The 17,091-nt window shown below is 40.0% G+C and overlaps 1 protein-coding gene across 5 annotated transcripts in view; it reads right to left on the bottom strand.

The window, feature by feature from the left end:
- Positions 1-1,279: 1,279 nt before the first annotated feature.
- LOC118778792 (transcriptional enhancer factor TEF-5-like) overlaps positions 1,280-17,091 on the bottom strand; it is a 42,059-nt gene continuing 26,247 nt past the window's right edge. For 2 of the 5 annotated variants that reach the window (XM_036530511.1, XM_036530513.1), the window contains exons 3-13: positions 16,660-16,724; positions 14,896-14,958; positions 12,381-12,392; positions 9,353-9,475; positions 8,797-8,840; positions 8,480-8,544; positions 7,887-8,023; positions 6,809-6,982; positions 5,690-5,833; positions 3,760-3,912; positions 1,280-3,168 (exon numbers count right to left, since the gene is read on the bottom strand). In XM_036530511.1, the coding sequence (XP_036386404.1) occupies positions 3,055-3,168; positions 3,760-3,912; positions 5,690-5,833; positions 6,809-6,982; positions 7,887-8,023; positions 8,480-8,544; positions 8,797-8,840; positions 9,353-9,475; positions 12,381-12,392; positions 14,896-14,958; positions 16,660-16,724 (1,094 nt within the window). In that variant the 3' untranslated portion in view covers positions 1,280-3,054. Of the gene's footprint in view, positions 3,169-3,759; positions 3,913-5,689; positions 5,834-6,808; positions 6,983-7,886; positions 8,024-8,479; positions 8,545-8,796; positions 8,841-9,352; positions 9,476-12,380; positions 12,393-14,704; positions 14,768-14,895; positions 14,959-16,659; positions 16,725-17,091 lie in introns of all 5 variants that reach the window. The other 3 variants (XM_036530512.1, XM_036530514.1, XM_036530515.1) reach the window with 3 other exon arrangements.

The following is a 17,091-nucleotide window of genomic DNA, read 5'->3' as shown; positions in this document are numbered from 1 at the left end:
TGTGCGGGAGCGGTCTCTTGCTGCTGCTGCTGTTTGGGAGACGGGTCTACCAGGTGCTGTTTTTTGCTGGATCGGTTCTTCATCTGCATTAATAAAATTGCACAATTACAACAACATTGCAAGTTTCATTATTTATACTAGACTTTACTTGGTTTTAACCACACACCAGCGTACCTTCTGAAGCTGCATCGTTTAAAAGATCCATGTCACCTTTTGCATAGATCATGTACTTGGTTTTCATGGTAACGTTACTGAAAAGGCTCCCAAACAGCACCCCTGCACGCATCTGCACCTCCGCCAACAGGACCTCGATTTCGGCCTCACTAAACATTTTTTCTTTGAAGCTCGCCATTATCAAGTAGAGGATTTGGGTTTTGATTCAAGCTCCTTCATATGCTAATGAAATTAATTAGGGGGCATTTACAAAGTGGAGATCTAAAAAAGTGAATTTATAGATTTCACATCTGGGAGAGTGGCGTATGCACATTTTTTTTTACGTCATTTTCTCTGAATCACATTTCAGAAATGATCTTAGATCAAATGTAGGATGGTTTCTATGCAACTTTTTTTATAAATGAGGCCCCAGGTGTCAAAGACTCTGATGTGTTCCTCTTTTCCCCAGCTTAGCTCTAAATTAATTAGCCTGCATGCATTCCTTCTGAATGCGGTGATATACCACACTTCTAGCAGACCATAAAATTTTCATGTGTCCAAGGGAGGATGCAGGATAGTGTACCTGCCTTTCTGGGCCATCAGCTCATAAATTCTGTGTAATGCATGCGAAATGTAACAACCATTCTACATTTTGTGATATGGCTTTTGTAAAACGCTCATTAGAATTGAGCCTACACACACACATATACATATATATATATATATATATATATATATATATATATATATATATATATATATATATAAACTAATTCATGTGCGGAGTACACTGTTGAGTAAAGGAGCCATTCTGCACACAGTTTATTGTCATAAAGCCATGTTCAAATATGTCTGTATATATCCCTGTGTCAATTCTGTTTTTGAACCATTCATTTCTAATGAAAACTGCTTTGTAATGTAAGAGTAAAAGAACACCAGTCCTCTGTCACCACATCTCGATCGAGGCGGCACATTTCCACACTGTCATTGCCATGAAGTGGGCAAGGACACATTTCAAAATCTTTGCCTCTATTAAGGTAATGCCACACATTCGAAGACAGTAGAATAAAGACACAGTCCATGGACACATTTCACTTGTTTTCTGAAAAATATAATGGCTCCTGGGGCACCATGCCTGTTCTTTTTTATTGGTAGATTATGTGTTATACACAGATTACATGATACAACCCATCAGCTTGTGGACAATAGAGTATACAATAGTGCAATGCACTATTGGCAACCAAGGCTAGAGTGTATTAGCAAATTAAAAAAAAGAAAAACTTGCCCCCACCTTCAATTTAAAATACATTAAACAGACAAACAACATCAGTGTTGACATTAACACACGTAATTTTCAACAGAAGCACATGGCTTGTATTGTCAAGTCAAATAAAACAACAAAAATCATTCAAATAAGTACAAGTGTCTCTTTTAAAAAGCTGAATAAAAAGGTAGTCAGTGAAAGGCACTGCTGCAGTCTGCTGGGCCAACTGACATCCCCCAAGGTCTCTCCAGACCCCTTAGACAGATGACTTGATGCAGGGGTCATGCTGGTCTCGTCCTCACCCTTTGCCTCCACCCTCCGTCCACTGGAGACAAAGCTCGGACGCTCTCTCACAAAAATACAAGGGTGCTCCACTTCAGTTCCAAGAATGTGATCAAGGCAAACACACAGATCTTCCCCCCGGACTACCCTCTTGGAAGGTATCCTCCCACAGCAACACAATAAAGAAATCCCTCATTTTGTTTTAATGCAGCTTACAAAACATAACATTGAACATTTTCTTTTTTGTATACCCTGGATTCAATTGCACAGTAAGACCCCCACAACCTGTACTGGATCTGGGAAGTGCTGGGAGTCTTTGGGCTTTAGGTTGGGCCACTGGTACCTCTCCTGGGTTTCCAAATATTTTTTTTAAAGCTTTCGAAGGAAAAAAAAAAACATTTGTCACAAAGTACCAGGAGGTAGAAACATTCAGCCACAATTTGTTATGGCTTTGACTAACAAGTTAAGAAAATACCAGCAAACCAACAAACACACATCCAAACAGTATTTCTGTCCAGTTCCATAGCCGACTCAACTGGTGAAGAGAGGAGAGGGCAGGACAATCCGTTGAAGCCTGTTGCTTCCTAAGAGACTGACAAGTCTGTTCTTTTTGTTTTATTTTGAATAACATGTGCCACAAAAAGGGTGCTTTGGGAGTTAAGAATGCAGAATGCTAAGCCAAGGTCTGCTTTTAACCTATGGCTCCACATCTTCTCCCTGTAGTTTTTGTTTATTCAAGGCAAGAGGTAGTCATCAGTGTTGTGAGGCACTTCAAAGAGACCGAGTCCAAGTGACCACTATTTTCAAGTTGACAATTTGATATCCCAGGTTCCCATCCAATATGCTTTTTTGTGTAGTCTTTTCTTCACTCTTACGTCTATAGTCCTTGCTTTTGCACCTTTCTAATTGTTGAGTCTACCATGCTACCAGGGCCTTGTTCACCGGAGAGATTCAGAGCTCCTGTAAGGCACATTTCTGATACACATCACCAATACGTTAGTTAAACATCCTTATCCCCTAAACACAGGAAAAAAAAATATCCCTGAAAAAATATATATTTAAGGAACACAATGAATGCAACCTGCCATTTTTAAATATATGTTGAATACTGCCCTTACACAAAGTAGTGGTGCACCATTCTTTGTTTTGTATTTTTGTTTAAAGATCATACATTTCCTATAAAAATAAGAAAAACACAGAAATAAAGATTATCCACTTTGATATTATGCGTATTACTGTAAAATTTGCTTTGTCTGAAGTCTGAGGGGGTTTGTGTGTATTTCTTTTTCTTTATTATTTGTAGGCAGGCAGTGTGAGGACAGTTTGCGTGCCAACCAGTCCTCCCTACAGGACCTCTAATCCTTGATTAGCCGGTAGACGTGGTATTGTGCCCCATGTTCACTTGTTGACACCTCGAAGACGAACGCAATGCACAGCAATGTCTCCTGAGTCTCCCTATTTGTCACAACCTGGGGGGGGTAAAAAAAATCAGTTAGGAACAATGGAAAAAAACAGTCAGCCAAAAATAAAGGACAATTAAGCCATGACCCCTGAGGTAATTCCATGGAAATGGTTTCTAACTGCAATTGGTTAAATGTAGTGATTGTTCTTATCCTATAGACTGCAGATATATAATGGAGTTGGGAATGTCTAGCTGGGCTCTGTATAATTCACTGCATTGTATGTGTTGTTCTCTACTGTGCAAATAGAGGGGACACAGAACTGTTCTTAAAAAGGTGACCAGCAGTTTAACTACAGTGATCATTTAACACAACCACATTGTAATTTGAAATGCAATATGTTTTACACTCAAGTGACTGTTATTTTTTCCAAAAATGATACTAATGTCTTTTTTTCAGATATTCATGTACCATGGACACACCGAGTGGATAGTCCTCACACAGCAGATGAGTAAACTCTTGGTGCACCATATCAGACACTTGACCATACCAACCCACCTGGGTTGCCTTATAAACCTCATAGCTACTATGTCATCATATATTGTGACGCCTTTTAATGATGCAGCCCTGCACTACGCCGGCTCAGAGAGGTGACATCACCTGCAGGATGGTGAAGTTCTCCAGCACGCTGTTCATCATGTACTTCTCGGGCAGGTGCTTCAGCTTGTGGATGAAGTTGATCATGTACTCGCACATGGGGGAGCGGTGGATGCGGAACATGTACCTCCCCCCCTCTGAGCTTGCGTACTCTGTCTGCAAGGACAAGGGTCAGACGCAGAGCAGGTTTTATTCACTATGGGCCCTGTGCTGTGTGTTTTTTTTTTTTTTTGCCTGCAGTCCGCCTTTCTATTTCTTTATAGGCCACACGCTTTCATTTAAATCTACGACATTGCCATTTTAATACCATGCTTCAACACGGGAAACACTAAGACTGTGTCAGATCATATAACAAAATGCATATAGCAACAATATTTGAGAAAGAAACCTCATAGGGCCACTTTAGTGCGTGTAAAATCCCAAATGCATGAAAAAGTTCAATCCACTCATACACTCTAACTCAGAAAATACATACTAACTTCAGCAGTATTCATTTTACCAATGACATCTGCTGTTAAGCCATTAAAAAGACTAGTAGAAACTAGGGTTGGGCCAATGGACGATGCCAAAAACACTTTGGCACCTGCCGAAATCGTAATTGAAAATAAAATTCAAGTAGTTTAAGTTAAGGAGTTAGACTCGTAACTGAAAGGTTGCTGGTTCAATTCCCCGCTGGGCCACTGCTGTTGTATCCTTGGGCAAGGTACTTAACCCACAATTGCCTCAGTAAAACATCCAGCTGTATAAATGGATAACATTGTAAAAAAAAAAAAGAAAAAAAAAAGCACTGTAACCGATGTAATCGGTAACAGTAATCTGTATCGCATGCAAAATACTGGAATCCATCATTAGTGATAATTTGGAATTATTCCTTGAACAAAATGGTGTTCTAAATGATAGCCAACACGGTTTTCGCAGAGGGAGGTCGTGCTTAAAAAACCTCCTGGACTTCTTTGAGGAAGCTACAGCATGTCTGCACTCAAATCAAGCTTATGATATTATCTATTTGGACTTTCAAAAGGCATTTGACAAAGTACTGCTCGAGAGGCTCATATTGAAAATGAAATCTGCAGGAATTATAGGAGCTATCACTGAGTGGGTTCGAAGTTGGTTGTCTAATAGAAAGCAGACTGTAACTGTGGGAGGAATTGTATCAGAGCAGGGCCCTGTACGAAGTGGAGTCCCGCAGGGATCGGTGTTGGGGCCTTTGCTATTTCTTATATACATAAATGATCTTGATGCAGAGGTTAGTAGTAAAATAGTAAAATTTGCAGATGATACAAAACTAGGGGGTCTAGCGAACAGTATAGAATCAACCAAGGTAATACAGGAAGACCTAAACAGCATCCAAAAGTGGGCAGATGACATTCACTATAAAAACTATATACACTATAGACACTATAAAAAAGATATCGAAGCTCTAGAAAAGGTTCAAAGAAGGGCAACTAAATTAGTTCCTGGCATGAAATATAAAAGCTACGAGGAAAGATTCAAGTTACTTAACCTATTTAGACTAAACGAGAGGAGGCTTAGGGGTGATTTAATTGAGGTATTTAAATTTATAAAAGGAATCAATAAGGTTAAACATAATAGATTCTTTAGGGTGAGTTCAGTCTGTAAAACAAGAGGATATAAATGGAAACTAGTTAAGAGCAAGTTCCGCACTGATATAAGGAAATATTATTTTACACAAAGAGTTATCAATACATGGAATAGGTTGCCAGGTCATGTAGTTGAGGCAGAGACCCTTGCTGTGTTGAAGTCTAGACTTGATGCAGTTTTGGATACTCTTTAATTAAGAAATGGCGAGCTTAGTTGGTCCGAATGGCCTGTTCTCGTCATCATATGTTCTTATGTTCTTATGTAAGTCGCTCTGGATAAGAGTGTCTGCTAAATGCCAATAATGTAATGAGGAAGCAGGAAGTGACCTCACCTCGACTTTCTCCACAACCTGTTTGCCGAAGGAGCAGACTTTGGTGGACACGGTGATGGTCATGCTCTCTGAGCTGCTGTACTGACTGCTCACGCCATAGAATGACCCAGGCCCATCCTGCATGCCACTGATGTTCAGGTCCGCCTGAGGGGGGAAACCATGTTAATACACCACGTCACCACACAACATTACTACACAACATCACCGCACAACTCACTTCACAGACACAACTTTCCACCCAAATATACAGCATCTATCATTAAATACACTATATGGACAAAAGTATTTGGACACCTGACCATTACATTGTAATGACATTGCATTCAAATACATATACTTTAATATGGAGTTGGTCCCCCTTTTGCAGCTATAATAGCTTCCGCTCTTCTTGGAAGGCTTTCCACAAGATTTTATAGTCCTTGCTTTGTGCACTGGGGCACAGTCATGATGGAATAGCAAAGGGCCTTCTCCAAACTGTTTCCACAAAGTTGGAAACATAGCATTGTCCAAAATGTCTTGGTATGCTGAAGCATTAAGATTGCCCTTCACTGGAGATAAAGGGCCTAGCCCAAACCCTTAAAAACAGGTGTGGCCAAATACATTTGTCCATATAGTGTATATGTGATATTTCTATGCATTTTTCTACTTCATCTTTTGAATTGTAAGATATAAAACATTTTACACTCAAAAGGGGTAATAATTGATTTTTTCTATCGTGTGCACCATCTTTTGACATATAAAAAACTATTAGCTAAATTTGATGGTTAAGCACCTAAATGTCCACGCGTATGTTGCTCTTGTAAATTCAGTTTCTGATGTTAATGTTCATCTGATTATACGACATTACATTACATTATTGTCATTTAGCAGGCTCTGTCACCCTGAGGGACTTACATGGGTTACAATTTTTACATGTTATCCATTTATACAGCTCGATATTAACTGAGGCAATTGTGGGTTGAGTACCTTGCCCAAGGGTACAGAAGCAATACCCCAGCGGGGAATCGAACCAGCAAAATTTCAGTTACGAGCACTCCTCCTTACCTCAATGCTACACTGCCATCCATATGGTACCAGGGACATGGTATCTGTGCTATGTGGTCAGATGTGCACACTCACCCAGAACTTGACGAGGAAGAAGGCGTTGGGGGGGCCTTTCTCGTACAGGTCCTTCAACCCTCCCTTCTTCTCCGGGAACTTATCGTAGATCTGCCGAATGTCCACGGCCTCCAGGAGCGGGTCGCTGTAGGATGGGTTGGTCTGCCCGATGTGGACAAACAGGTGCTTGCTGTACTGTAGTGGGGACAGGGAAGGAGGTGTGGAGGAGGGCAGTCAGGAAAGCTGGCTAAAGAAGGTGCTGCAATCCATTGGGATAAAGAGGAAGTGGCCCCGAAATGAAGAGATTTAAAAGGATTTCACTCCTAAACATGACCCAGACAAGGAGCTATACCCTATTCAAACCCACTCCCAAGAATGAACAGGCTATATTCATGAAATTATATCAAAAGAATTTAACTGCAACTGCAACATTTCACTGCAACAAAAAGACAGGAAAATCTTAGGTGCAATCCACATAAAATACAAACAAATATATCCAACACACTGAGAATCATTTATTGCTAGGTGCGGTGGGATTTCATTGAAAATCCTCAACAATGTGGTGGGATTTGGATGGTTTTGACGTATGTAGGCTTTTTCGATCTAGTTAGACTAACAGGTGTCCTGGCCAACGTCTGAGCAATGTCTGGGCGGCGTCTACCTCACACAGTAGGAGTAGGAACTGAAATTAAAATTAAGAATTGCAACAGGAATTGAAATTCAGGATGGAACTGAAATAGAAGAGAGCTTGTACTAAATGTACTAAGAAGTCTGCAATCTATGTACCCAACAGATATGACAAAACATAATTTTTAAACAGAACAAAGTAGATCAGTTTTGTGTCTGTCATGTTGTGTATACTTAAATAACTGATAGAAACACATGTATTGTAAAATACATTTTACAATGTAAGTGTAAAACTACACTTTTCATTAAACCTTCTTGTATATACTTGGATTTGAAATGGAACTGGAATTGGAAATTGGTGTCAGCAATTGGAAAGTGAAATTTGGAAACTGAAATGGGTTTCACTGTTTCAAAGAGGCACCTTGGATAATTATCAAAACAAGCAATCCGATTTGCCTGGTCACACACTCACCGTATCGGGGTCCCTCTGTACCTCCATGAAGGCGGAGTACTCCAGCATTCTCAGTTTGGATGAGGCAATGGTGCGGTCTTGCCACACAGGCACTGCCGTGGCAGACGGGCCAAGAGGGGCGGCCAGGGACTCATAGGCTAGAGAGAAGCAGGGCGGGGGACAGATAGTGTAATGAATCTAATCAAACATGCAAACTACATGACATTTTAGTGTGTTCTAAATGACTCTTCACAGAATGTGTAACTAAAACATGATGAGGATGGCAAAATTATATTATAACATCAAAGCAACAATAATAGATTATTTAAAACAAATTGATATATTTATGATGTGCTGGTTGGAGGATAAACGTGAAAACCTCCCAATAGCATAACTTAGTCCTGCAAAAAATGTAAAAAAAAAAGATGTAACCATCTCTCCTGTGCTATATAGAAACCATACATAAGGGAAAATCTGTGTTATCTCTTATGTATTTTGGAGAATTATGATGATCTGAAAATAAACGGTTATGCAAACAATTCACCGTATTGTCAGTGAAATTCCACAGACAGACGGCTCATCTTAGACAGATTAATACTGTATTTTATACTTACATGAAATAGGGGTGGGCACTGGGCCTTGGAAACTGGGGTACTGGGTCTGTGCAAATGGTTTGATACTGAAAGGGAGTGGTTTAGGTTGCATTATCCCATTGCATTGATCTGCGACAATTCTGAATATGGAATGAACCAAAATCTTGCAGATAAGAGTTGTGCAAAATTAAAATAAATCTTTGCCATGTTCATCCAAAATCATGCAGCTTCTTTCCTGGATGGCAGCCTCCAATTCCCACAGTGCTTCGGAATCAGACATTGCTTCCCTGTATATGCCCCACACTACCCTGCAGATTACCCAAGAGCATGGTACTCACTCCTGGGAAGGTCCAGGATCTCCTGGGATGTGGCCGGGCCAGAACTGTGGAGGAGAGATCGGAATCAGTACAGCAAGACAAGCGTGCCCAAACTCTAACTCAAACCTGTCATGTTTTTGGGCTAGTATCAGCAGCAATACAATGTCTTTTCCTGTTAATTAACAAGGGTCTGTCTGACTTCAGTGTTTGATAACACATGTATCTCTTTCCTTCTGCTAATTTGTCTGACATTTTGTTTGGTTTACTAAAATGTGGTATATTGTGTCATTTGGGAAACACTGAAGGTGGTCAAATGACACTCTAGGTACTCTAGTGCAATCATCGTGAAATTCTGACAGTGCAGGCTCTAAAGATGTTAATTCATGCCACATCAAGGCCAGGAAAGAACGAAATATATAAAGAATATGTTATAATATACTGTCATATAGTATAAATCACCCAGAAGTGAAAGACACTGTTGTTACACCAGTGCAGTGCATGTTTGTCCCTTACAGACAGAGACTGTAGCTTCTCTCCCACAGGACTGTGAGTTGCCAGTGGTGAATGGTGGGCTTACCCTGGCAGTAGCGGGGTAGGTTGGCTGAGGCAGGGGGCTCTTCATGATGATGCTGGGGGACACAATCTGCGCTGACGACAAAGCTGCCATGTTCTGGAGGGCCTTGTCTTTGGAGGCCTGATCCTGGGACAAAGTGAAAGAGGGAAAGAGGACAGTTCGAAATGCTGTTCCCAGACCTATTCAGTGGGATGATGGTTTCTTCTCTGCAATCACACGTGGCACATTTCTCTACAGAAAGCTAACAGTTAAAGTGGAAGGTGGAGTTATAATTCAAGGCCATTCCACTGATGCTGGCCTTTCCATTTGCCTTAGCCTCAAATCAGATATCTTGTCAAGTGTCTGTTCTGGATAAACTGAAATTAATGTAACTATATGTAATCCAATATGACACACTGTGAAGGACATGGCAACTGCACATACCATAAATTCTTTCTGAATTCCAGCAATCAGCACATTTTGCTGGCTTGGTACAATTCTTGTAAATTCAGCAGAGAACATTCCTGGCATTGCGGGCATGGGGTTAATTTTGCACGGCGCATAAGATGTGCTGTCATTTCTCAACACATGGCTCTCTCAAATACTCACACACATGGCTTGACTGTAAGCTGTCTTTTTCATTAAAAACATGTTAAAATGGTAGCTTATTGGTTATTATGATGACTGCTCTTCTCCATTTAACCCTCTATTGAAACACCTAATCATATACATGAGAAAAACTACAGCAATGCGATTACTCTAAAATGAGTTGCTTGTGGAAGCCATAAGGGAGAGTTGAATTTATGGAGTTTATATAGTTTATTGTTACACCAGAAGACGTTGGGCCAAGATGGCTTATAATGACAAGATGCAAAACTCAGCATGAGATCATCTGTCCTCGGATCTGTGCTCCTGGTGAGTGAGGCGATGACAGTGGTGTGATACAGAAGGAGAGGAGGTTGAATCCAGAGGAGCAGCAGAGCAGAGCAGGCTTAAAGCGATTTGAGAGAAGAGTGAGAGGGAGAATACTAATTTCTTATTAATATCCTTTTGTGAAAGCTTTAAGTGCACTTTCGGGCATGGCAGGAAGTCACACAACCTGTGGTACACTTCTCTGAGACATCCCCCGACTGTTATGTTGCTCCACAAGCATATTTTGTGGTCCACTGAAAGTCATTGCTCATATCCCTTGTGTCAATGTGAACAAGCTGAATAGGTGAAAAACAGACAGGGTGAAACACTTTGTGCTTTGGAGACCAGGCCGTGGAACAGGCATTGAGTCTTGCTCTGTTTCAAATCATTTTTAGATGGAAAAAATTAGCTCCAGGAAGATAAGAAATAGCTATTTCAGTTGTTGCTTTCTTTGGTGGTTAAATTCCCTTGGGAACTTACAGACCCTGTTATAGACTTTAGACTATTCCAGGTACATGTAGCCAAGTTGATAACTCTGTTGCAGGTGCTACTTGTTTGACATCATTGCACAATTCATTTGGGGACACATGCATAAGAAGAGATGACCACAGGTAATCATAACTGCTGAAAAAATGATAAAGCAGGTAACTGCAAATCTTTCAAAGTGCCTGAATGGGGCTTACTAAAACCATAAGGCACAGCGTAAAGAAGCACTGTATCCAGTTGGGTTAGGCACCACATAATTTTTATATGCTTCCCTTTGATTACAGTCATTAAAATGTAGCTTGATTTCCATTTTTACCTACATGCATGCGATTTTGCACAAAAGGCTACATTCAAGACAAGATATAACAGCTTTCATTTTCTTTTCTCTGAACTATACAAAACAGTAAATTCATGACTGACCCCTGAGTTATTTTCCATTGTGCTTGAGGTGACTGACTACAGGTAATGAAGAGATTTAACCTATGGAATTTAAAGCCCACTGAAAATTAAGAAAGAAAAATAAATAGGAACCAATATGTCCCACTTAAGCCTGATTATGTTTTAGCTCTTGATGGTTGTTACAAATTTGCCATGATCCCTTTAGAAATTTGATGGGGACAAACTCAAATTATACCTATGCTTAATACCTTAAATATAGATATAGATATAGATAGAGATATAGATCATATAGTATTTCTGGCAAACTATTCTTGTTCAGTATCAGGTTTCACAGGGGACTGCCAACAGCCAATGAAAAATGAGCATTCAATAAGGTAATGCAACAAACAGAAAACAGCTCCTGTTGTAAGCTGTTACCTATAGAACTACAATAAAGCAGGAAGACAGCTGTTGAAAAAGAACAATAAAGTGGCAACAAAATGGATGCAAGCGCTAAGCTGGCCAAAAAAAAAAAAAAAAATGCTGGATATGAGAAGAAGATGTGGAAATATGCTGAGCTGTGAAAAACACAAGACTACCAGATCCTTCAGCAGACACCTACCACTACAAAAAACAGAGACAAAATAAATAAGTGGAAGGAAGGTAGTCTGATAGCAATGTTTGTTGACATTGAGCCTCCTGGAATTATGGTCAGTGCTTCATGGCTTTATAAGGCAGCACCGCCAATGACTGGCACCATATGGCTCAGCAATTATTGTTAAGTTCTGAGGTGCTGACTGTAGGGATACATGATTTCCAATAGCGTGGTGTGTTAGGTCTGATTGCACACCAGTCATATAGTGTCATATTCACTTGCAATTTGGAAAACTTGTAATATGTTAGCTAGCCATGAGAAAAAGTCTCTGTGCTGTCAGAGGCCATGTTGGAAGGCAAAGTTAGTGCACTTCTGCTCGTAATCTAGGGTGTCAAAACCAGATATTTCTAACTGACAAGACATTAAAGCCTTACACAGTCTGTCAATGTGTAGATGGATGCACCCCCTTATAGCCTTCCTTGGTTTGGGACTTCAAGCAACTACATGGACATTAGTGCATTGAAGAAAGTCATTGTGGGAATTTGGAGAGGAAGTACGGGGTTGGGAGGGGTGGCACGGGAAAAGGACCAGTGCGGGTCATGTGATGGGCAGTACAGCGGGTGGCAACTTGTCACAGCCAAGCAGGCGAAGCAGGTTGCAAAAGGTCAAACATACACTTACCAAATTCATGGCCTGAATCAAAAGAAAGAGAAACCATTAGTGTTCTTCAAAGGAATGTGAACAACTGATAAAGACAGCGTTACCATTTGTTGCCTGTTATAAAAAACAGCAAAAATACAGCAAAAAAAGGTCATAGTTTTGCTCTCCAAGCAGTGGTCTGTTTACATTGTAGGATATGTTGTCTTTGGCGTTCAATAGGTCAAAATGGGGAAAGCGGTCTCTCATTACAAATAGAGGAAAATTTGGTTCAGTGAAGTACATGCTTCTAACGTAATTTATGCCTATGCAGTTATTGAGTGAGTGACACCTCACACGTACTCACTATCCATGTCCATGTGCATGCCAAAGGCAATCATCTACATCTTGTCTCCAGGGAACTTTTCCAGATATAACTATGTGAATAGTGGGGATAACCAGAGTGACAACATTGACTTAAACTTCATCAATCAGCTCATCATGGTATGATGTTTGAAACCCTGTAGTTCACAAGAACATTTTTCCAACAGTAACGTCCAGTCCACTTCTCATTTATATCAAATACCTACTCCTGTGAAACAATCACAGTTTGAACATGGTTCCAAAATGTAATGCGGTAGGAGCTAGTTTCAGCTAAACTTAAGAGAGGCCAATAGTACTGTGAAAGCAGAACCGCAGATATCACAGAAGGATCAGAAAAGGACCACATGACATGAAGCTGCCCAATCACAGCACAAGAACCATGGCGAACACAGCACGCCATTACGGCAAGGTCACTGTCACACCTCAGAGACACCATACAAGTTTATGATTTGGGGAAGGCTGTGAATGAACTCTGAGTGACAAACATGGGAACAGATACATATACCTCCTGTTAGATCTGTTACAGGACCATGTGGCTTCCTCAAGCTCACTGCAACACAATGCAGTGGTGGTTTTCGTGAATACAAATGGAGAGGGGCATGATGTACTGATTTCATATTTTGCCTCCACTGAGAATTATACACACATCATAGGAATTCTGCACAAAATGATTCCACACATTAGAAAACATTCAAAAAGAATCCAATAGGTAAGATACACCTGTTTGTGTTTATTTTGAACAATCTTTAGAATGGACCATAGCTGCCAGTGTGTATTTTACAATATAAAAATAATAAAAAGATTGTTTCACCGAGTCTTATACCATACTCAACGGTGCCTCCCCACATAATGTACTGTATTCCAATGCATTTGAAATACATCATTAGTTAGACAATACACTTTAAGAAAACATGTTTACACATATGAAGCATAAAATGTATTTAATTATAAATCATAATGTAAACTAAGAGTCCCTCTCTTGCTGATCTGGGACCTGTGCCCATTTGTACAGTGTTGAGGTCACCTGTTTGGCAGAATAGGTGGGGGTTGATGCGGGCTGGTGGGATGGAGGAGGACAGGAGGAAAGATGAGAAATGGAGAGAAGTGCAGGAGTGCCTGCTGGCAGCAGCTTTAGCGGGTTAGCGACAGAGACGTAGCACCAGCACGGGCAGCGCAATCGTGTGCCAGCACAATTCCAGGAGTGTAAGAAATGCTCAAAGCTCAGGTCAGTTACAGTATAAGTACATGTTACAGGGTGTTGTGCTTCATAGTGCCAGCGGCGATGTCAGTGAATTTAGAAACTATGTCACATCTCAATAATGTGGCCTGCTATATGTAGCTTGGCTCAGTAATAGTGATCTACAAATTCTACAACTCTGCGTATTGTTGTTCAGAAAGAGCTGTAGCTGCCTCCCCCATTACACACACACACACATGCGCGCACACATGTGTGCACTTTCCTACCTTTGTGCCATCTCTCTCACATACGCCCATTCCTTTTGCAGTCCTATCACTAAATCCCAAAGGGAAAATGAATATGAAACCAGGGTCACTTTTCAGTCATCTTTCCTCTCTACAACGTTTTGTGCAGAGACAGTCCCTGGAAACCCCACCTCTGCTGCCCTCTTCTGGTCTAAATTAGAACTAGCAGCACAGCTTCAACATACCGGTACCACATGATCATGATCAGTAGCTTTGATATCCGCCTTAGATTTAGAATTTGGATAAACTACATGCTTCATTTTGCCTCTTTTCACCACTTCAAATTGTTTTTCATCTCCCTCCTGGCTTCTGAACAAGGCATTCCTAAATTAGATGCATAAAGTCAGCAACCAGCTGCTGTACTGTATTAGTGTGGTGTAAATGAAAGCATGAACAAATGTAGATGTAGCGACAGCTGATGTCATTCCGTCAGGGTCTCCGATTGGTTAGCTTGAAGCCAAGCTTTTGCAAGCCCCAGCCCAGCCCAGTGAAAAAGCGCATACCTTCAGCTTTGACTGTATCTCGCGAGATTTTCTCCGGGCAAGAACCTGCAAGTGGCTAGAAACCTGCAGAAAAATGAGCATGAAAGGAAGAGGGAAATAAAAAAAAAAACAGAGAGGAGAGAAGAAAGCCGTAACCAAGGAGGAAAGAGATGCCCGACACCCTAGCAGCGAGACTGGTGGGTTACACCTACCTTGATGCCCGCTTGGAACTCTCGAACCTTCTTCCGTGCTAAGACCTGTATGTGACTAGACACCTAAAGAGTGTGGAAGAGTTTTAAACTCACAAGCACGTGCATGCATAGACACACACGACACAGTGTCGCCATATAGATTACTGGTTCACATAGCCACTGTGTAACTTCTCAAAACATCTCCACAACCATTTGGAAAAAACAATCCATTAGGTGGATGCACCAGCCTTACTTTTCCTGATAGAACCAACTTACAAGATACTACATGCCAAAATTTTAATGTCTCTTTCAAAATTTTAATTTTAATCTCTCTTTCAGCATCTTAATTTGCATTTTCCAAGGGCTTTTAAAATTTATTTTTAAATGAACGTTATTAATGACCTAATCCCTAATGTAATTAATGACCTAACTCATAGTCATTGTAATGCATAGACCATTAATACATCCCTAGGAGGAACTGCATACTTGGAGACACTGGAACTGAAACCAGTGAACTGCAAATTGAACTAGAATCAGGTCAGGGAAAAGAACAAGAAATTTATGTTGTAGTGCTGAAACAGTTCTTCACGTCTAATAAAATCCCTAACTCCAGCATGACTGTGTGTAAATTATTCATTAATTTACTGTTATGAAAAGACAAATAATCCTATTTTTGTTGTCTCATCAGCACCCTGTAACATTTTCTTACAGTGATGAACAAATAAAATGGCAGTGTCCCCTTTCTGCAGAGCATTTCTGAATGCCATGACAAGGTTGCAGTGGTATGCTACAACATACATGTGTCCATGTATAAGGGCATCTACTAAGAATTTATGATATAATAAACTGGGAAATCAAGCATCCATTATGAAGCTGAGGAGGAGGAATGATTCAATGTAATTTGGGTTGTAGAACAATGAGTAAACAAGATAAAGGACTTTGAAGGCGCAAAAATGAGTTATGGACAACAATGAGGTACAACAACTGAAAACTGAATAAACATGAATTAATTCTGGGACACCTTAACAGCATGGCATTAAAGAACCAAATACATCATTTATAATTTCTCCTTTTACACATAGTCCAATCACTATCGTTTTAGTGTTCCATTGAATTATATGCTATATCACTACCTTTAAGGATTATTAATGACATGCATGTTCTATAGATGAGGTGCATAATACTGTATAATGTTCACTGTGAAATATATTTCTAAATAAATGCAGCATTTGGGCATTATATTTAGAGACAGAAATTTCAAATTCACCTCACTTAAAATAAACTTTCAAGTACCTTAACACTGTATTAGTGTTAAACAAGGTATATGAGATCATAACGGGATATTGTGAGTAAATCATACATTGAGCCCTTCCATACAGCTGTGGTATTTGGCACAGGTGATCAGTCACCTTCTGACACCTCAGAACTCTAGGTTACATTTCCCATGACCACCTGGAACAGCACTGCCTCATGTACACTTTCCAGAACAGGCACTTGTCTACTTGATGCTGTTCTCATATACAAGTACATAGAGTTTCTTAATTGTTGCTATCTTACAATGGCTGCCTGTTTTCTTTTTTTGGAATTGTTACTAAAAGAAGAAACCAGGTTAAAATAATTCTCTCACACTTAAGTGCTGAATAGGTAGTCTGTATCGTTCAAGCAGTAAAAACAAGCCTAGCAATTTTTAAAAAATGAGAACACACATTTCATCATTCTTAGATGAGTGTGTTGAATGTTGTCAGGTTTTAGCAGATATAACAAAGAGAAATGAATATCAGTTACCTGCTTTCTTGTACGGGTTTTGCCTGTCCGGAGCTTTATGTACCTGGCTATCAGTTCGTTGCGACCTGTAAAACAGATGATTTGGACACAGTCAGAAAAGAAGAATGCCTACAGGACCAGATAGAAGGTAACATGTGAAATGGTTTCTGTTTGTGGCTTGTTGTTACTCAGGGCCTCTTTGTTATAGAACTAGGGTATATTAAAGTGTTACCATTTTAACGGACAGTAGACTGAAAGTACAAAGGTACTTACATATTACATACGTATAAATATTTTTCTTTTTTTTTTAAATGTTTAGATTTTGTGAAAAAAAAAGCGTCAGAAAAAAATGTCTCAGGGGAAACACTAGTAACAGACTAAGTCAACAGCCATTACAATACTTTCTTTGAGTTTTATTTTCTCATAAAATTCACCTCAGTGTCTTTTAATTGC

Source organism: Megalops cyprinoides, chromosome 6 (assembly GCF_013368585.1).
Source record: "Megalops cyprinoides isolate fMegCyp1 chromosome 6, fMegCyp1.pri, whole genome shotgun sequence".
Taxonomy (NCBI): domain Eukaryota; kingdom Metazoa; phylum Chordata; class Actinopteri; order Elopiformes; family Megalopidae; genus Megalops; species Megalops cyprinoides.
This window is presented reverse-complemented; position numbering and strand designations above follow the sequence as displayed.